Below are 21,407 nucleotides of genomic sequence, written 5' to 3'. Positions count from 1 at the left end.
CTTTTTTGCGTAATTTGTAGAAACCCCCATTCCCGCACAATCAATACAATGCATCTAGAATAGAATAAAAGCTATGCAGTATAGAATATTTATTATATATTTTTTTAAATCTTATCTTTTATTTCAATTGTATTTTAACCCCACTAAAAAAGATATTAAAGTTTTTATTGGGGTAGTGGTATAATGTGATAAATTTCCAAATATGCTACGGAACCCCCAATTTGTTTGTTAATGAGTAATCACCCCTCCCCTAATCCCCCGCTTTCTTTATTCCTTAAATACCTTTCATATAAGCAATGGTATGGTTTTAGGCTAATTTCCTTGAACACAAACGCTCAAATACGCAGTCATTAGAGGCTAAATAAAAAGAAACATGTCTGAATAATATTCTCAGGGATAATGACTTTCATAAAACGTATTTTTTGTTGTTGACTAGGTTATGGATTTTATTGAAGAACACAAAATTAGAATTTTTATCATTGCTTTTCCTTCTGTATCAGGTAGTATTGAAAAACTTCACATTTTACTTTAGGGGGTGAAAATGACCTTTCAGTATTTGGCAATGTATATTAATTTGTATTACGCGTGATTGGTTGATTATTTGATTTTCAAATGTTAACCTTTCTCCCGATGAAGAAATTATGTAAAAAATGTGGGAAGGCTAAAAGTTCAATCCCTTAATTTTAACTATTTGACAAAATTTTTGTACTAAAAAGAATTGTATTGTATTCTTTTAGTACAATTCTTTGCCTGGGCAAATTTTATCGTATCAGCTTTTGTTTAAACGTTAGATTTAAACAAAAATATTGTCTGCTAAACGTTCCTTGTCACCTTAGACGAATTATTGCTGATTTGCTGATTTGCCATCTTGCGTAATAAATTTGTTGTTTTAATAATCTTACTTTGTAGATGGTGATTTCTTGGCTAGACTGACCAAGTATGGTGGACTATTTACAGGTATGAAGCAGTTACGCTACGCTACAAAAGGTGAAAAATATCCATTATACGTAAATCATTTTTTTAGTAGCATAGTATTATTATTATTATTACACGTTTTAAGGGAATCGTGATTTTCTCGGCTTCTATTCAATATAAGCGGCTGAAACTTACTGTCAACATTCCCAGCTTGATTTTTTTTCTGTTTGTTTTCTACACATATTTAAATATTTTTGTGCTTCGTTGCTTATGGATGTTGTCATCCTTGTTTTTTAACTGAGTCTGACTGCATATAATGATGTAACGTCGTATAGGCATTCGCGGTAAATAGAATATCGAACCCTTATATTGCATGATATTTTTCTATAAATACTATTACTGTATAGTAGTATATCATGCCTGTTCAAGGGTCAAGTCATTCCTCTATTATCTTGCTATTTTACATTTCGTTCTAAGAAAAGAAACAATGCCCTCTCCCAAATTATCTTGTGGGGCGAAGCCCTTAAAGGCTAGGGCGAAGCAACTAGTGTTTATTACAGTATTATATTATAAAGATTATGTATTTCTTGTTATCCCCAAATATTTTTAGATGTATATTTTTATCATGATACAGTGTTAATATAAGCATAATTAATACCGAATAATCCTGGTTTAGATTAATTGTATTCATAAATTAATATTTTTGTTATTTATATATATTCATGGTATAATAACAGTTATTTATCGCATCGTTTTATAGACAGCTTTCCGCTGGTTCTAATCTTATGATTTTTGGATTAATATTCGTGGTACATTGTCTGTAATACGATGCTATACATGCTTTTTCAGTATGGCTGAGAACAGGTTATAATCCAGCGGATATTAATCGGTTTCAAAGCCATACTGGAAAATTCATTTTTAGCCGAGATTACAGATAAAACATACTTTTCTAATAAATCATCCGTTGAGATTCCATTTTTTACTAGCAATATCATAATAATTAAAACTAGATAACTATATAAATCACTATGAAAGGTTGTTCTCCTCAAAGTGTTCAATCGAGCACAGAATCTCCACTTTTGGGCGTAAATTGAAATAGGGGGGGAGTTTTTGTTTGTTTTTATATTATTTTAGGTCAGGTTAGGTTAGTTTATATTACGTACTGGGTAGCCCCGTAGAGGCAGGACACAGCAGGTATAGGCACCTCAGGGGTAAGGCATAGAAAAAAACTACAACCCTCTATTATTTTCAATACGAAAATATGGCTTAAAAAAGATTATTAGAAAAGAGTGCATCTTTTAAACTTAAACTGTGACTTCGACTATACGCAAGTATATGACAACTTTTTAAATATAATCCCTTACCAAGAAAAAAATAACTAGCGAAGCAAGAAAAATATTAATTTTCAATTTTAGTTTTAAAAAGAAAATGAAAATTTTTGTTAGGGTTAGTTTTTTTTAGACGATTTCTCTTAAGAGGGTTGTGGTACCCTCCCACAAAAATAGTTATAAACCTTCCCTGGTGGATAAAAAGAGATCCATTTCAGTGCAGCGGTTACTGAATCCTTCGGTACAGACAAATAGACATCCTGTTACTTTACATAAGGATATAAGCGTCAAAATGATTGTAATTGTCATGAAATCTCATATAGAATCTGAGTTGGTATCTATAATACAAAGTAGCACGATGTCTGTCTGTCTGTCTGTCCGTCCGTCTGTCCCTTAAGATCTCGGTAACCACTGAACTGATCGGATTCTACTCTTCAGGGTATATACCTATTTGTCCTGAGGTGGTTTTAAGCTATTTTCTTGGGGTGGGGGGGGACACCCCCAACCCCCCTAAAAATGAAAATTAACCCCCCCTAGAATACAATATTTTTGTATCATTTCTGTACAAACAGACAGACGTATGTATGGAAAGCTCAAATTATAAAGCAGCCTTGTTCTAAACTTACATTTTCTGCTATATTTATACAGATAAAACATCTTTTTCTTTTTGTATGTCAGACATAATTTATTTCAATTTGTGAATCTAATTCATTTTATACAAAACTTGACGGACAAAATTGTTAAATTTTGTTTATCTTTTAGTAGCTATAGCTTATAAGATATTTTAATACTTATTTTAATATCTGTATGTTAGTGTGTCACAAATGTTAAAGAAATTTACTCAGCAACAGTTTATGATAAAAAGATGTTTTTATTTCGTAAAGATTCGCCTGACCAATGGAGCTATAAAGTCATTAAAATTACGTCTTTATATTTTGAGGGGGGAGTGATTAATCTAAAATATTTCTTAACAAATTTTCTTGGGAGAGGGTGGGGGCGGCTGCGGTTAAATACTCCTTAACTACCCACCTTTTACGTTCTTCTTGTTAGCGACAAATTTTAGATTAAAAAGTTTATTTAATAAATTTGAAAATATATCAAGGTATCCTATTCCTGCAGCATATTTGCCATACAAAGCTTACATGTGTAAATGGATAAATACTCCAGTCCACATATTGAGCTGTGAAAGACATAAAAAACCAAAACACTTTATTTTCCATTAAGCTTATATATAGTGGATAAAAGAAGAAAAAATACTTTAAAAAATCTGAGGTGAATTCTTTTTAAAAATTAGGGTCGCTTAGTGAGGTAAAATTTATAGTGTGGCAAATTTTTTTTTGTAAAAAATCCTCCAAAATCACATAAAAATATACAAAAATTATACAAATTTTTATGTTAATAACCCTTTTATGATTTTATTTAATTTTTGTAGATTTTTTATGCGATTTTGGAGGATTTTTCACAAAAACAATTTTGCCTCACCAAGCGACCCTAATTTTTTAAAGAATCCACCTCTGTTGTGGTAAATCTCCTCCCACAAAGTTCTTGTCGAGAATCTTCTCCCTCTTTTAAAATTATTAAAATAAGTATGGGGGGGGGGGGGAATTCCTTCGCATTGCAACTGCGGGGTAACCAGTACCCAATATAACCTATCCTATAGCATGGATTTCGATACTTGTAGTATATTCATAACTTTTATATTCCTTTGCCTCTGAAGCTTTGAGTTTACTCCAGAATATTTTGTTTTACTAACTTGCACTGGACAAAACTTTTAACCAAAATTTTAATTTTGCAAAAATCTTTTTAGAATTTGATATTTTACTTTGTGAAAATGATGTAATAAGTGTCTTGTTTCATTTTCTAAATGCACTCTATATTTACAACAACAAAAATTTAAGAATGTTTTCAACCCCTTTTAATTACATATCTGAGACTTTCAGATATATTTTGATTTTAGCAATAATTATATTTGTTTTGTCTAAAAGAAATTTGAGACTTTAGATAACATTAGAATGATATGATCATTAATATTTTACATAATATCATAAGACGAACCTAAATTTTATACGGGGGGGGGGGCGACTTTTCTTGTGTCTTTCGTTACAAACACACAGTTACACAGACTCTAAACATTCTGTTATTTTCATAAAATGATAATTGATTAAAAATGTTTGTTTTATGAAGTTGGAAGTGGAGCAGACTTGAATGAACAAACTTGGATGTTACTCACTCTACAACATATTTCTAGTCAAGTTAGGTCAGGTTTTTTTTCTTAATTTAAGCAAAAATTTTTATAATTTGGGTCCGTAGTATAGAATTTATCGTTGATTTATGCATATCAGAATTATTCAATAGATTTTAAACTTTGCATAATGATTTCTGTAGGTTTTATTGTAGCTGGCTAAAATAACGATACCCCCATTCACCTCCTTCACCTCGTCCCCTCGTCCCCTCCCCTCCTACTGGTTTAACGAACTGACTAATAAATGATGTTAATGTTAGCAACTTAAATTGACGAAAATTTTTCTTAGTTATAATATCTACGTATATTCTATGCTCATTCTTCTTATATTAATTCACTGAACAAATAAACTTGTTATTTAAATAGCAAAGCACCTTGACTTTCGCATGACATTTGATTTCTTTGATTTATTATTTTTAGTAACTCTCAAAGCATTATGAGGACAATAAGAGTGAAGAAAGAAAACTTTGGTTCCCCAACTAAATTGAATATACCTCACACGGATCTGGGCACTCAGACAAAATTTATTTTTCTATTTCCCAGCGTTGTGGCTTTCAGGAAATTCATTATTATTTTTTAAAAATGTAATAACCAACTATTATTAGGTATTTTTAAGTTTCATTGTGATATCTTAATTTCTCCTTTAACAAATTCCCCCAAAATAGATAATTTCTAATTCGCCTTTTAACTAAATTTCAATTTTATTCGCTTCTTAACCGTTTTTTGCGCTTTATATATTCGTAGCAATATTACAAGATAAGTAAATCGATATAAATAACGCCTAACTATAAAAATACCAAACCAATGAAAAATGATTAAGAATATTGTTTAGAAGCCCAAAAACACTATTTTTAATTTTATGATATAAGATCTTTTTTTTATTAATGAAAAATACTAATATTGTTGATAAAGATTAAATGTGATAACTCCTGGTGGGCAGAGTTTTAATTCAGAGCAAGATCCACTCTTTGTAACAGTAAGATTATTTCAGTATTTTCAAACTAATAATCATATAAATTTAGTTTTTCTCAATTATATACGAATAAGACTAATTAAAAACAAGGATGACAACATCCATAAAAGCGAAGCACTGAACCGGTAGGACAAACGGACATTAACACTTGTATAGTATCTGAACTGAAAAATCGGAACATAAATGTATAAATGTCGAATCAAAATTGTAGGTAAATTTGTTGAAAAACTGCTTAAAAACAGGATAATGTTTATGGACATACTTACATTTTTGGACTTGATTATAGAGTTGCTTCGCTTATAATATTATTCTTTGTTGTCCCAGGAATCAATATACCAAAAATCAGATCAAACGGATAATTAAAACACTTGAACATTTGTTGTTAAAAAAGTAAAAAAATCAACATGTTTAAAATGGACGTACGGACATTCTGGTAATGATTATAGAGTTGCTACGCTTTCTAAATCGTACCCAACTACTACAGGAATCATCATGCAAAGTTTGAAATCGATAGGACAATTCTAACACGCCCAAATTAACGAATAAAAGCTATCTATCTCGGACGGACGGACGGACGGACGTACGTACGGACGGACGGACGGACGGACCGACCCTAATTATAGAAAAGCTTCGCTTTTAAAAAAACAATTTTAAAAACTTGCAGAAAGACTACCCTACTACAAAATTAACTATTTATGTTTTTAGAGTTGGAATAGTAGTATAGAAATGTTGAATATAACTGGACAAAATACTAATTCACTAAATGGAACTTGGACAATAGAAATCAGTTTGATAAGCAACGAAGCTAAGGTTAAAAAAATTTATTAGTAGTGAAGCTACTCTATAATTCACTTTGTCTGTCCGTCAGTCCGTTCGTAACGCTATTGGAGAAACGTCGTTTTCTCGGCTCCTATTTAAGATAGACAGCTGAAATCTAAAGTGAAGATTCCTATGACATATGCCCATCTAATCTGTACATTGTTTTGTCCATCTGTCTGTTATTTGGGGCGTTAGATCGATTCCTATATTTTCAAGTTTTAGTGATTTTCTCAATTCCTATTCAAGGTAGAAGGAAGAAACTTTTAGAGATTAATTTATTTTACTTTCTACATATTTTCACTAAATTTTATTAAGATTTTTTTATTAATTGGGGTGCTAGATCGATTCCTAGATTTTTAGGTTTTTGTGTTTTTCTCGATTTCTATTCAGAATTGACGGCTGAAATTATCAGGGATTGAATATGCTCATATTCTACATATTTCCATCAAGTTTCATTAAGATTTTCTATTAATTACGGTGCTAGATCGATACCTAGATTTCTAAGTTTTCGTGATTTAAAGGTTGCGTGATTAAGGCTTCCTGATTTCCCTATTTTATCAAGTTTAATGATTATTGTATGACACTGCTCAATAGTATTTTTTCTTTATAGTATTTTAATCGCTTGATAATCCTAGTTTACCATTTTCCAAAGAAGATAAACTTATAAAGTATAAAATTGAAAACCTCAAATATATCTTGGAAAATTGAAGAAAAGTTGCGCCTGCGCAATAAAAAACTTATAACCATCTTGAATTGTACGATTGTCCAGTTTTGACAAAACTGAAATAATACTTTTTAAAAAGAAAATATATCAAATGTGCCAATATCAATATTTTTGTCCAAATATTTCTTTGTCATTTTTTACTAAATTCAATTTTGTACATTGTTTTGCACATTATATAAAGTTTTAATCGATTGTGAATGGCCGAATGCCAGTCGGCATGGCTTCTCATTAAATTATTAAAAAAGGTAAAAATTTTAATAATGTATCTGCATAATTTCTAAAATCATGCGATTTTACTAAAAGCCATACTGACTTTTAGGACTTTCAAAAGCTCCAATTTTATTTCAGGCTAGCTGCAGGCAGAATCGTCTATCTGGATTCTATTCAATACTTTATCTTCTTTGCCATTTCCTTACAGTGCTTAAAAGTTTTACTTTGTTTATAATCACTTTTTGTGTACTGTAAAAAATTAATGCAAACTTGAACAATCTTTAGCTATTAATGGTTTAATTCAGATTGATTGGTTAGATGTTATTTACACGAGTACTATACCAGGAAGAAATCCAACAATTTGGCATCAAAATAGGTTTCATAAGTATTATCCAATATATTGTCTGTAGCTTAAGATATCGTTAACCGATGGAACGGAATATGCAGTCCTAACTTCTACTTTAAGTTGAAGTTTTTTTTTAATGGGTAAAGAAAATATATTTATTTATTTTGGGGAAGTGTATAACTCCCTCCCCCCCCCCAAAAAAAAAAAACTTTAAAACTTTTCTATTCTTTTTAAAACTAAAATGGTCGACTAAACTCAGTTCCTCAAATGCAACTAGAGGCCTCCAGGTGCCTATCCGCTAGTATTTTATGAAGTTTTTTTTCATTATGATCTCGGTAACAACTTGACTCAATGAGTTCTTAATTTTCTGAAAGCTGCATATATGTCCCGATAGTTTATCATTAGCCAAAACTTCATCATAATGTGCAAAAATAAATACTATAATATGTAAAAATTTCAGATTAAATCCAGAATCTATTAATGGAACAGTTCAAACAAGTGGTAAGTTTGTTTTTTCAAAAAATAGAAAACATTTACAAAAGTACATAAGTAGATAGGAAGGAAGTTATCATTACAATTAAATGAATCTACTGCCCTTTGTTTCTCCTATCTACTCTTTATTAAAATTATCCTAATAGCATAATTTGTCCGACACTATTACTAGGTTCGCAAAAGACCGCCAGGCAAACCAATATAAAATTATTTGACAGTTAGTTCACAGGGAGGAAGGGGACATTGGTCTGTTTATTACACTAGTCCCCAAAGTCGTAAAATAATGTTTATTTATTCGTTGGCTCAACAACTATGATGACTTTTATTGAATATTAATTGGTTGGTTCATAAAGTTTAGTGTCCAAACGTTTCAACCATTAGTTTTAATCTACAGAAGGTGTAATTTTGTTAGGTATTCCTGATTCCCTGCAACAAGAAAGGATTGCTCATTTAATAAAACAAATAATATTTTTAGTGAGTGTTTTTGGAAAACCATTTCACGAGGGTGATAAACCAAATTATTTTGTTTTACCTCCATCTGGAGTTAAACAAGGTATTTATTAATAGTAGCGCAGCAACTATATAACTAGCATAATTCTGTCGTCCAACTGTTCATAAGATTGTTAAAAACATAGTATTTATACGGTTTTCAGTATCAACACAGTTGATCAGAACACGCGTTACTCAACGAACTACACACACTAAGATAAGATTTTCATAGTTGCTATGAAAATAAAACTTTGGTATTTCTACTGTAGATTTAGCCAAGAAATATGGCAGCATTACCGCTTCTAGGCTACTTTTAAACTGCTTTTTCTACGGTATCACAGATGGTTTGAATGACAGTCATTATAAACTTTTTTTTGTGGATTTATATATTATCATAAAGTACATTAGGTGTTAGAACTATCTTTTAAGTTGGTTCATTGGTCTGTCTGTACTGTAATGGATGCTGTTACCTTTTTCTAATTGTATTAATAATAACCAACATATGTTTTTCAGAGTTAATGCTGCGTAACGATGGATTGCTTTATCCTGACATTGATAGCTCGGATCAGATTAGTTCGGGATATGTTTATCATTTTAACAGGTTAACCAGCCATTGGAAAAAAAAAATTATTTCCTTATGATTTAGTTTCCTTTCCATTAGGACAACGTATATAATCCTTATATAAAAGAAGTAGGTTGTCTGCATCTAATTGTGCTAGCGTTTGTACCACAAGATTGGTTTCTTACCTGGTTTCTTCTTTACAGGGTAGCTTCTCATACGTCTTGGGCCAATTTCAGAAAAAAAATAAGTCGCCCCCAAGACAATGACCCTTTACAAAATCTGAAAATGTAGTTCTGCTTTTTAAGGAATTTATTTACTAGTAAAATTATGGTTATAATCTATTCATTTAAAATAAGGGCCCCTTGCATGTATTGGTTTTGCAGTCATCGAAATCTGAAGCTTCAGACAAAAAATAACCTTTCTACTTTATTTTATTGGATAAAGTAACTACTATTTTTAAAATTATCCTTATTTTTTTTTATCAATTTTCTAAATAATTATCGTTTTAGAACTGGACTTTACATGTTATGGTCTGAAACAAGGTACAATTATTTTAGCAGTTACAAAGCTTTTCTGATTATTAGCACAGTACATATGTTGTACATTACAACTCTTCGTGTTATCAAATGCTCAAAATTAAAAGATCGTCAAGAAATTGTTGATAAATGAGTAATTTGAAAATCTTTGAACAAAATTGCTTTGGATAAAATTTTCCATATATAGCTAGTGCACTTTTAAAATCATAAATTGTTGGCTTATTTTGCTGTGCTACTCATGGACTTAATTGCTACCTATTGAAACAAACCTTTCAAAATAGAATAATTAATAAATAAAATTAAAAATCTATATATTTCTCTCTAAAGTTTAGCAGCTATCAAAGGCAGAATTACAAACAGAGGCCTACAGCGGGAAGATCATTTATCAACCACTGTACTACTCAATAAAACCTTAGATATTTGAAAGAATATTCATGCTTAAATATTTATTATGAGGGACTGTAAAGGCATGCCCTCCTTCCAAAATGATTGTACATTCTAAATCTGACGTAGCATTATTTAATAATGATTTTCCTATTTATTCAGAAAAGAAGATGATAGCATTTACGTGGAATTAAGTTCAAGTTTTGCAGTTTCAGTTCCCGTAAATCAGGTATTTCTATACACTAAGTAAACTACTGTCTTTCATTTAATGTTTTTTACAGGGCTCGGCAGCCGCACGTCAGCCGCCTGTAAGCCTTTAAATTTTTAAAATCAGATGAAAGTCTCAGCCTGTCCAAAAAATCGAAATCTCTGATTTAAAAAATAAAATTAAAGTATCCAAAAAGGTTTAAATTTGAGGCTGTGTCGCAGCTGCCGAGCCCTGTTTTTTTACCTATCTGTGGAATAAAAAAAAGCTTTTGTCAATAATATTATGAACAGATTTTAGCCATTTTATGATTGTAAACAATGCACAATTGACTACACGTTACACATAAAAACACATGTATAATATCGTATATTAGACAATTTTCCACGAATATTAGAAAAAAAGATTAAAAAATTAATAACAGTTTTGTTAGACCGGGCATCCAGCCCTTCTGTGCTAACAAAACTGGCTGTAATTTTTTATTTTAATGTCAACTGAAAGCTGTCTATAATACGTTGCGATAAATAAGTATTATTGCATATGATTTATAAATGTAATAAAGCATGTTTTTTTGATAAAATTGTTTAAAGTGGTCGAGATTATAAATCTTTTAAAAATTTACAGTTTTATATTTAGGAAGTGGATATAATTCCTCCAGGTCGTATCTCTGATTTAATTGTTGTCAAAACTGATCTGCCAAATAGAAAGGTAAGTATATTGTTAATTATTCCCTGTCAAAATTTCAGGCAACTGTAATATCAACCTAAGTATGTAGTCACAACGTCATTAGTATAACGTCATGTCGATAATATGTCAGCTATGACCACCTACATAATGTCAGCTATGGCCACCTACATAATATGTCAGCTATGACCACCTACATAATATGTCAGCTAGGACTACCTACATAATATGTCAGCTATGACCACCTACATAATATGTCAGCTATGACCACCTACATAATATGTCAGCTATGACCACCTACATAATATGTCAGCTATGACCACCTACATAATATGTCAGCTATGACCACCTACATAATATGTCAGCTATGACCACCTACATAATATGTCAGCTATGACCACCTACATAATATGTCAGCTATGACCACCTACATAATATGTTAGCTATGACAACCTACATAATATGTCAGCTATGACCACCTACATAATATGTCAGCTATGACCACCTACATAATATGTCAGCTATGACCACCTACATAATATGTCAGCTATGACCACCTACATAATATGTCAGCTATGACCACCTACATAATTGACAGTGAAAATGTCTCAATGCTGCAATATTATTCCAAAAATGGGCACTTTTATATCATGTCTTATAGGCAACATTAAAAAAGGCAAATTTTTTAAATAAAAAGTAAATACAAAATCAAATAAAGTCGCTTGGTCGCAATTTTTTAACGTTGTTGTTCTTGCTGTTAATATAATATATACATGTTTAGGTCACTTTTGGTTTTACTGAGCCTGGAGACGATAACTATGATCATGGAGGTTTGTTACACTATATAATAGATGAGAACGAAAATAAAAGTTCTGTCTAAATTTTTCAACTAGCCCTTATTTTCCTTTTCAAATTTCAAATTAAATGACAGAGCTTTCGGAAGTCCCAATATCTAATATTTGGACATGGGTGTAAAGATTTAGGGACTTTGCTTTCAAATATTTTCAGCAGATTTTAAAATTTTGCTGCCTATAAGAACACAATCTACACTTTTTTTTGAATAATCTGAAAAACAATAGTCGCCTTAAAGCTGCAATCATGGTTGCACAGTCTGTTTTGAATAACTAGTGACCGTATCTGAGATGCCAATATTTTTGCGCCAGCCAAACTTTGGATATCTTTTTATATGGTCCCGTTTTATTTTAACAAGAACCAATCCATGGTTACCCTATTACTACACAATAAACAATAAAGGTGATTACTTCCAACCAAAAATATCATATCCCCCCCCCCATTCAAATTTTACACCATTGTTTTGGGTGCTTATAGTTGTGTTGTGGTAGTATCCACAAAAAAAAAACCTTTGAACCTCCTAAACTAAATTTTTAACTCTTGGCGCCTTGGTTCATAGCTCTTAGTTTTAAAATAACTCTCTAAAATTGGAGTTTTTATATATCCCCATTTTCAAAGGTAAAACATCTTTTTTAGTATTTTTTACCATTTTACACTGCTTGGACGAACTTGATAGTGAGACTATACATAAATATTTAGCCCCGCAGTTGTACTATATCCACTGTGGGAGAGGAGAAGCTAGAAATGTGAGCTATGACCTGTGTTCAAGCATCAAGGGGAGAATTAGACTGCCAACACAACCAACAAATTTTAAGGTACATATGGACATACTTACTATGCCAATTATAGGAAAGTTTTTCTTTTCTTAGACGAAATAAATAAAATCAAGCATTGGATTTTTAATTTACAGAAAAACTATTTTGCCTATAATTTAGAAAAATTATAAAAAACTTTTATTTTTAGGAAATAACTCTAGAAATAGAAAGTTCTGGACAAGAAGAAGATACAATTGTTTATGTTGGTATTTCATCACAAGACAGGTATTACATTTATATTTATCCTAGATTATAAATCATATTGTGTAAAGTAGTAAGTTTTTATGCCTCTAGCCGCTGAACCGAAATGGTTATCCTTTACATTGAAGCTTTTTTATGGGTTCTGAGATAGTTTTAGGCTATTTTCTTTATTAATAAGTCTGGGTTTGGTTTTAGGCTATTTTCTGCCCTTCGATATACCTTCGAATATAGAGTCCCTAGATGCTTGGGGCGTAGCCACTAGTTTATATATAAAGTAGAAAGATTTTATTTTGTCTGAAGCTAAAGACTTCAATCTACGCTGCACTGAACTGATTGATTTCTCCTTTTTTTGCGAAGCATCTAATAGGTTTCCGGTTGGTTTAAGGCTATTATTTTTACCCCTTGAAATACTAAACTATATTTCAACAAGTGTAAATAAATAAGCAACATTAAAATTTGAATTATTGATATTAGTTCCGGGAACCATGGAGAAATTTCCAACATAGTTGAAGTATTTTTGCCACCTGATCCAACATCTACAGTCTCTACTACAGATATTATTGTGACAGGTAATTTATCTTCTAAATAGTAGATGCACTGGGTTTTTCCCTGGGGGTGTAAACCATGATTTTAAGAAAAAAGTGGAACGTAGTAATTCCCATTTTGAAGTTTACTGTAAGAGAGGGTTTGGCTTCATCCCTTCCTAGATGACATTGTTAAAAAATGAATCTTTTTAAAAATATTTGTTGATCAGATACTAAGTAGGATTATCGAAGCCCTGCTTTAAATCTTCATACCAAGCATATACCTACACTTACCTCTCGGTGGATGTGGTGTTGCTTCGGGTCTTAGTACTTTCCACATACTTACTTTACGTTCTAGAATTACTGAGTAAAGCGTCCATTTTTTCCTTATGGTCCATGCGAACAATAAGTATTGGGTTAACCAACAGACTGTCAGACAACCTATCCTTTGATTGCACGACCTTTGTTTAAAAATCCTAAGTGTACATGTAAATGAGTTGTGTCTCTTTATTGGCCAAGGCATTCAACATACTCTTACTATTAATGTCACGCGTCTAAAATGGTAGTTGGAGGTATTAACGTCTCGTACTATATTGCCAAACAGGTCTCGAATACTTATTGATAATGTCGACTTTGTCGGCCTAGAAAATACCTTTTAAAACAGCATATAGGAGGAATTAACACTAAAATTAATAAAATTAAACGTTTCTTGTACTAGATCAATCTCGTTAACGGCTTTTGTTGAATATCAATTAAAGAAATTTTTGAGTTGTACATTGTAGGTCCTGCTAAAAATGCGGGAGTAGAAAGTACAGTAGGAAGTGTGGTAACACTGTCTATGGAAATTGCTTCCATAATGTTTGAAAATATGACAACTCCAACTCCAATATCAATTTTAACATCAGCTATAGATTTAACAGGTTAATTGTGACGTTGGAGCACAAAACTAACTAAAATTGTCCATATCTTTTACTTGCACATGTAAAAAAAACCTTTAACCTTTATCTAACCCATGTCTAAAAAAGGATTAATTAATACGAGTAAGTAGTCAAGTCAAATTACATTAGACTATCGATATATCGAAGTAATGTCAGCTGTAAACACTTTACTAAATTTACATAGTCGAAATAAACAATTAAAACGTTGTTTTGGCACAATTATACATAAATTATGAAGCACAATTTTTGAAATTAACTAAAAGCAAAACTATAAAAAACAGTTTATTAAAAATCCATATTTTTCATTTATTCATAAATAATTATGAAACAAACTGAACCCAAACTTTTAAAAACACTTTATACTGGAAAATGAAATTATACTAAAACCAAAATAACTCACACAATAAAATGTTTTACAGTTAAAGATCTCATCTAAAGTTCACCTGTAAAGTAAATAATAAAAAAGTGTTGTATCATATTGATAACGAAGTTTTTCCACAAACTATTTTGTTGGTTTATCTAATGTTTCAGACTGAAATTAGTGCAATACACTTCGCTTTCTTTCATTAATTGACGGTTTTATCTCAGGCTAGGTTAGGTTAGGTTATATTAAGTAAAGGATAGCCCCCGGGAGCATAAGAAAAACTACCCCTTACCCTAATCTAAATCTTATTTTTTTAATAAGGGAAATTGGTGCAATTTTCTAGAAAAGGCGAGCATTAATTCCTTTTTTCATATTTTTCATATTTAAAAGAATATTTTATTTTAAGTTATAATCTAGAAACAACTGCAGTACCAGAAGATAATGACTCAGAATCCGTGTACAGAACTGTCATGTGGATTATGGTGGGGGTCGTCTTCGTTCTTCTTTTCTTATTTTTGTTCTTGTGTATTGGCTACTGCACTATCTACACTAGGAAGAAGAAAAGGTATTAAACATTTATTTTTGAGATAAATTAATTTTTTGAGATAAAGGTAGGAGTAGGCTGCACTAAAAATCCTGATAGGTTGTGATTTTTAAAGTTAAAAACAGTAGTAGAACGATAAAAAATTAGGCTAACTTTTTTTTAAAAAATTGTCTATAGTTCTTTTCAATAAGAAATAAACATATTTAGTGAAAATTACCGTTCTACTTCTATTTTTAAGCCTTAAATTCACACTTTTACGGATTTTTAGCGCAACCTACTCCACCCATTGTCTAATTAAGTAAATAATTAGAAATTTTATCTGTTCTAAAAACTGTATAAGCAAACCATCTTTATAAGTAAGTCTAGAAATGTTAGATTTATTAATAAGATTCTGTTTGTTTCAAAACTTTGTTACTCATAAGCCAAGCTGTTTAGGATTTTGTCATTCTTGTTTTGGAAGTAGAGTGTAACTTGAATTATTACTGTGCTTTTTATGAATTTTATAGTCCTTGTTTCAGGAACAAAGTTAGACTAGAGAAACCAGATGATGTGAGAATGAGAACTATATCAGCTAACATGGACAAGGTAAGAATAGAGAAAACAGATAATATGAGGATGAGAATCATATCAGCTAACAAGGACAAGGTAGAATATAGAAACCAGATAATATGAGGATGAGAACCATAGCAGCTAACATGGACAAGGTAAGAATAGAGAAACCAGATAATATGAGGATGAGAACCATATCAGCTAACATGGACAAGGTAAGAATAGAGAAACCAGATGATGTAAGGATGAGAACCATATCAGCTAACATGGACAAGGTAAGAATAGAGAAACCAGATGATATGAGGATGAGAACCATATCAGCTAACAAGGACAAGGTAAGAATATAAAAACCAGATGATATGAGGATGAGAACCATAGCAGCTAACATGGACAAGGTAAGACTAGAGAAACCAGATGATATGAGGATGAGAACCATATCAGTTAACAAGGACAAGGTAGAATATAGAAACCAGATAATATGAGGATGAGAACCATAGCAGCTAACATGGACAAGGTAAGAATAGAGAAACCAGATAATATGAGGATGAGAACCATAGCAGTTAACATGGACAAGGTAAGAATAGAGAAACCAGATAATATGAGGATGAGAACCATAGCAGCTAACATGGACAAGGTAAGAATAGAGAAACCAGATAATATGAGGATGAGAACCATAGCAGTTAACATGGACAAGGTAAGAATAGAGAAACCAGATGATATGAGGATGAGAACCATAGCAGTTAACATGGACAAGGTAAGAATAGAGAAACCAGATAATATGAGGAGGAGAACCATATCAGTTAACATGGACAAGGTAAGAATAGAGAAACCAGATGATATGAGAATGAGAACCATATCAGTTAACATGGACAAGGTAAGAATAGAGAAACCAGATGATATGAGGATGAGAAACATAGCAGTTAACATGGACAAGGTAAGAATAGAGAAAACAGATAATATGAGGATGAGAACCATATCAGCTAACAAGGACAAGGTAAGAATAGAGAAACCAGATCATATGAGGATGAGAACCATATCAGTTAACATGGACAAGGTAAGACTAGAGAAACCAGATGATATGAGGATGAGAACCATATCAGTTAACAAGGACAAGGTAGAATATAGAAACCAGATAATATGAGGATGAGAACCATATCAGCTAACATGGACAAGGTAAGACTAGAGAAACCAGATGATATGAGGATGAGAACCATACCAGTTAACATGGACAAGGTAAGAATAGAGAAACCAGATGATATGAGGATGAGAACCATATCAGTTAACAAGGACAAGGTAGAATATAGAAACCAGATAATATGAGGATGAGAACCATATCAGCTAACAAGGACAAGATAAGAATAGAGAAAACAGATAATATGAGTGTGAGAACCATATAAGCTAACAAGGACAAGGTAAGAATATAGAAACCAGATGATATGAGGAGGAGAACCATATCAGCTAACATGGATAAGGTAAGACTAGAGAAACCAGATGATATGAGAATGAGAACCATATCAGCTAACATGGACAAGGTAAGAATAGAGAAGGTAGCTACGAATTTTCATTTGGTAGTTTATAAATTAGATGTTGTATTTTGAATTTTAAAAATTTAATACGGAATTGATACAACACCTTAACCCTAATATATGTACAATACAACACAGTACAAATATATCACTACATAATAGTATCCAAAGAACTTGATAGAATGTTACCCAAGTGCATATTAATTTATTTATTTTGAATTTTAATTAGCAATGAAATTTTCAAATATAATTTTTACTCATTAATAAAAATGCAAATAATACAAACTAAAATCTGTCTGAGGGAAACCCAACGATGGCTTTCTGACAGTTGAAATTACCAAAGTAAAAGATAAAACAATTTTGGGAGAGAAAAAACTTCATTTTAACAAAAGCCATTAATATATAGGTTTATAAAAAGTTATGTTTTTTACTTTAAACTAGCTACCTGAATTTGATTCTATACTTTATCTACACACACACACACAGCTTTTTCATTAGCGTTTTATACGAACCACTGCGCTATCCCATAACTGGTTTATTAGGCTAGAAATAGGCCTAGGCTTGAAATAGGCCTGAAATAATATTTTCCTACGTTTCCCATCCCTTATCCCTGGTAAATATGAGTTTTATTTTCAAAAATTTTAAAAACCTTAATTAAACTTAAAAGCTATATTTTAGATTTTTAAATAATTACATTTTAAACATCCTGGTCTCAAAAGTATCTATAATCACAAATGAATTATAAATTGTATTATTAAGCCCACTGGTATGGATGGACAGATAAAGCCAGTGGTCCAAAGAACAAATACTAAGACGAATGGAACACTAGTTGCAAGAAATTATTCCATGTCTTCTGTCAGCGATATAGAGCTTTGTAATAAAGGTATTCAATATTATTTTAGATAATTTTGTTTATGATATTAGTGGCAATGTTTGCCTTTAGTGATCATTTTAAGGAGGGGAGACAGGAGTTTAAATTTTACTTTTTGTTTTAAAAGGAATGTTTATATTTTTTAGTAGGGTTTAGGTTTCCTGAGGTCACACCCCCTTCCCCCATTTCAACTTAGGTAATTGAACACTAGATTAATGCAGAAAGTGAGCACAATATAATCTAATACAAATTATTTACTTTTTTCTGTCACTGAAGAAAACTACCTTATTTAAGCCTAGTTCAAGAAAATAGCATAAAACATCACTGTTCCCAATTTACGCATACAAATAAAATTATTGCCATTCCGAGGATTCTAGCTAACATGTTATCTTCATTGATATATAAAGATAAAGAGAAAAGAAAAACTCGCAAGAAGGTGAAGAAACAATACAGCAACAGTTCTTTATTTTCACAAAAGAAGATTTATCATATTCCGGTAATTATTCAAAATAAATTAACTATGTTTAGTAAATAAATATCAATTTTTAAATATTTTTTTTTAAAGGGGCATTTTTTAAAGACCTTTAAGTTAGTTTTACTTTTTATAGTTTGATAAGAGGAGCAAATTTATTTAGTTACCCTGGACCAATAAAAGTCTTACTTGAAGCTTATGATGAAGATAATTAAAGTCCCTCCACAGATTATGACGTTATACGTTAAAATTACCAATAAGAGGTTAGCATAAATTTTACCATTGGTCAATTACAGTGTATACTGGCCTCTCATTGGCTATTCTATCGTATGACGTCATAATCTGTGGAGGGACCTTAATCATCTTCCTTATGATCAATCACTCTAGTCGTTTCAAGAAACTTTTTCTGGATGTACATAAGCTTTTGATTTGCCAAAAATCTGATTTCAGGTAACAAATGAGCTACAGGTACCCCGGCACTCTCCGCAGCTGTCAGGTGGACTCACCCAGCCCCCCAGTCCCAGGACAATGTCGCCTCCCTCATTTTCCCCGCCACCGCCTCCCTCCCCTGGTCACAGTGTGCCCAATGATTACGTCATAGGTCCGAGTACACGTGGCTATGGAGGACAAGGCAAAATATTGAATGTTCCAGTTAGCAGGTAATGACCAGACATGTTCCAGTTAGCAGGTAATGACCAGACATGCAGGGAAGGTAGATGGAAGATGAAATAACAAACCATAGAATGTTTTTATAAACCAACAACTTGTATTGTAAGATTTATCCGCTTTTAACTATCTTTCTATCCATGGAAAATATAAAAGTTTTTTTTATTTTGACGTAATAAACTTATTGTTCAAACTTTCAAAATTTTATTGGTAATTTTATTTTTCCTCCTCGTATGTTCCAAATAATGTAAATTAAATAAGTGCAAAGCTACTATAAATACCTGCAAAGCTACTATAAATACTATAAATTTAACTATTTTTAATAATTAAATTTTGATTTTAGACTAACGAAAAGCCATCAACCATCCGAGTATTTAACTTATCTAAACAATAACAGGTATTCAAGTATGGCTTTGAAGCAAATTAATATCCACTGGATTAAAACCGGTTCTCTGCCACACTAAAAAATCATGTATAACATCGAATTACAGACAATTTTCCACAAACGAAAAATAAAATTCATAAGGTTAATACCAGGTTTGATAGACGGACCTCAGGCCCCTCTAACTTTTCATTTTAATTTCCGCGAAAAGCTGTCTTGAAAGTATTTTCTGGTTTTGAGTTTCTTGTAAAGATTCCCTTCTTAATATTAAATATATTTTATATGGGTGGGTGACGGGTTGGTTGCCATACATGCATTTTCTATGATACTATACGATACATGATTTTTCAGTATGGATTAAAACCTGTTCTAATTTAATAAAATTTGTAGTGTTCCCGCCATCTACAGTGAAGATGTAGAGTATCCTGTTCACCTGGAACCTGGTAGTAAATCCCATGACTACAGGCGGGGACCTCTTCCAGAGAGGCCAGGCTCAGAACCTGTTAAACAGGAACATGGAGCGGCAACAGGACCTGATATCATTCAAAATGTACCTAAGGTATTTTTTATGCCTTTTTGAAAAAGTGGCATATAGTTTTTACTTATTCAACTAAAAATTGTTAGGGCTGTCTCTTTATTAGTATGTCCGTTTGGATATCTAAAACGATGGCCTCCAAAAAGTTTGTCTGTCCTTCCGTGTTTATTAGTAGCGAAGCTACTCTATAATTCGAAATGTCCGTCCGTCCGTCCGTCTGTCCGTCCGTCTGTCCGTCCGTCCGTCTGTCCGTGTAAGACAGAATAGGGGAAACGTGATTTTCTCGGCTCCTATTAAAGATAGACTGCTGAAATTTTTTGACAACGTTCCCATTATTAAGGAGCACAATTAACTATAAAACATCAAGGGCGGTCGGACCCCTTTTTGGCAGGTTTTAGGCTATTTTTGTATGTTTCACATTTTTCTCTATATCTTCAGTGTTTATGGTCCGATTTTCAAAATTTTTCAGTTATTGATATCAAAATTAAATTTCCTGTCGTTTACAGAAAACAATTATGACGGCTACACTGCCATTTTGCAGGTTTTAGGCTATTTTTGTATTTTTCACATTTCCACCATATCTTCAGTGTTTATGGTCCAATTTTCAAAATTTTTTCAGTTATAGATAAGAGAATTAAATTTCCCGTCGTGTAAAGAAAACATCCATGACGGCCAGACTGCCTTTTTGCAGGTTTTAGGCTATTTTTGTATTTATCACATTATTCTCCATATCTTCAGTGTTTATGGTCCGATTTTCAAAATTTTTTCAGTTATAGATATCAAAATTAAATTTCCCGTTGTTAAAAGAAAACAACCATGGCCGTCAGACTGCCTTTTATCAGGTTTTTGGCTATTTTTAAATGTTTTACATATTTCCCCATATATTTGGTGTTTTTGGTCCAATTTTCAAACTTTTTGGGGATAAATACACTTTAAACTTACTTTTACGTATTTCCATCCACGATTTTTTGTGCTTCGCTACTTATGGATGTTGTCATCCTTGTTTTTATATTTTCATTGTGGCTTTGTTTGATGAACTTTATACTTCTTTTCCCAAACCAAATATTATTTACATATTTTTGTAACCTGAAACATTTGCAATTTAGAAAAAGAAAAGTTGTGTCAGAAAACCCAATTTTAAAATATTAGGTAAAAACAATGTGAAAGCTAATGTAACTTAATAATGGGCCAAATCCTTAAACATTTCTTAGGCTAGCCTAGGAGTTAGGGTTTCCTTAGTCTTTCATATTTCCCAATAT

At 31.7% G+C, this 21,407-nt stretch overlaps 1 protein-coding gene across 1 annotated transcript in view; it reads left to right on the top strand.

Annotated features, from left to right (window-relative positions):
* LOC145316730 (calcium-activated chloride channel regulator 2-like) overlaps nucleotides 1–21,407 on the top strand; it is a 62,929-nt gene that overhangs the window by 40,559 nt on the left and 963 nt on the right. The window contains exons 14-37 of the mRNA XM_080157440.1: nucleotides 437–500; nucleotides 910–957; nucleotides 4,428–4,500; nucleotides 4,906–5,043; nucleotides 5,398–5,461; nucleotides 6,164–6,268; nucleotides 7,517–7,587; nucleotides 8,018–8,058; nucleotides 8,525–8,602; nucleotides 9,052–9,139; nucleotides 9,610–9,642; nucleotides 10,183–10,249; nucleotides 10,862–10,933; nucleotides 11,691–11,739; nucleotides 12,461–12,576; nucleotides 12,725–12,801; nucleotides 13,252–13,346; nucleotides 15,021–15,168; nucleotides 15,666–15,732; nucleotides 17,982–18,105; nucleotides 18,501–18,589; nucleotides 19,016–19,224; nucleotides 19,575–19,628; nucleotides 20,004–20,172. Coding sequence (XP_080013566.1) covers nucleotides 437–500; nucleotides 910–957; nucleotides 4,428–4,500; nucleotides 4,906–5,043; nucleotides 5,398–5,461; nucleotides 6,164–6,268; nucleotides 7,517–7,587; nucleotides 8,018–8,058; nucleotides 8,525–8,602; nucleotides 9,052–9,139; nucleotides 9,610–9,642; nucleotides 10,183–10,249; nucleotides 10,862–10,933; nucleotides 11,691–11,739; nucleotides 12,461–12,576; nucleotides 12,725–12,801; nucleotides 13,252–13,346; nucleotides 15,021–15,168; nucleotides 15,666–15,732; nucleotides 17,982–18,105; nucleotides 18,501–18,589; nucleotides 19,016–19,224; nucleotides 19,575–19,628; nucleotides 20,004–20,172 — 2,139 coding nt within the window. The remainder of the gene's footprint in view (nucleotides 1–436; nucleotides 501–909; nucleotides 958–4,427; nucleotides 4,501–4,905; nucleotides 5,044–5,397; nucleotides 5,462–6,163; nucleotides 6,269–7,516; nucleotides 7,588–8,017; nucleotides 8,059–8,524; nucleotides 8,603–9,051; nucleotides 9,140–9,609; nucleotides 9,643–10,182; nucleotides 10,250–10,861; nucleotides 10,934–11,690; nucleotides 11,740–12,460; nucleotides 12,577–12,724; nucleotides 12,802–13,251; nucleotides 13,347–15,020; nucleotides 15,169–15,665; nucleotides 15,733–17,981; nucleotides 18,106–18,500; nucleotides 18,590–19,015; nucleotides 19,225–19,574; nucleotides 19,629–20,003; nucleotides 20,173–21,407) is intronic.

Source organism: Acartia tonsa, chromosome 4, assembly GCF_053477335.1.
Source record: "Acartia tonsa isolate MP-2025a chromosome 4, ASM5347733v1, whole genome shotgun sequence".
Taxonomy (NCBI): Eukaryota; Metazoa; Arthropoda; class Copepoda; order Calanoida; family Acartiidae; genus Acartia; species Acartia tonsa.
The sequence above is the reverse complement of the archived record's forward strand: the minus strand, read 5'-3'. Positions and strand labels throughout refer to the sequence as shown.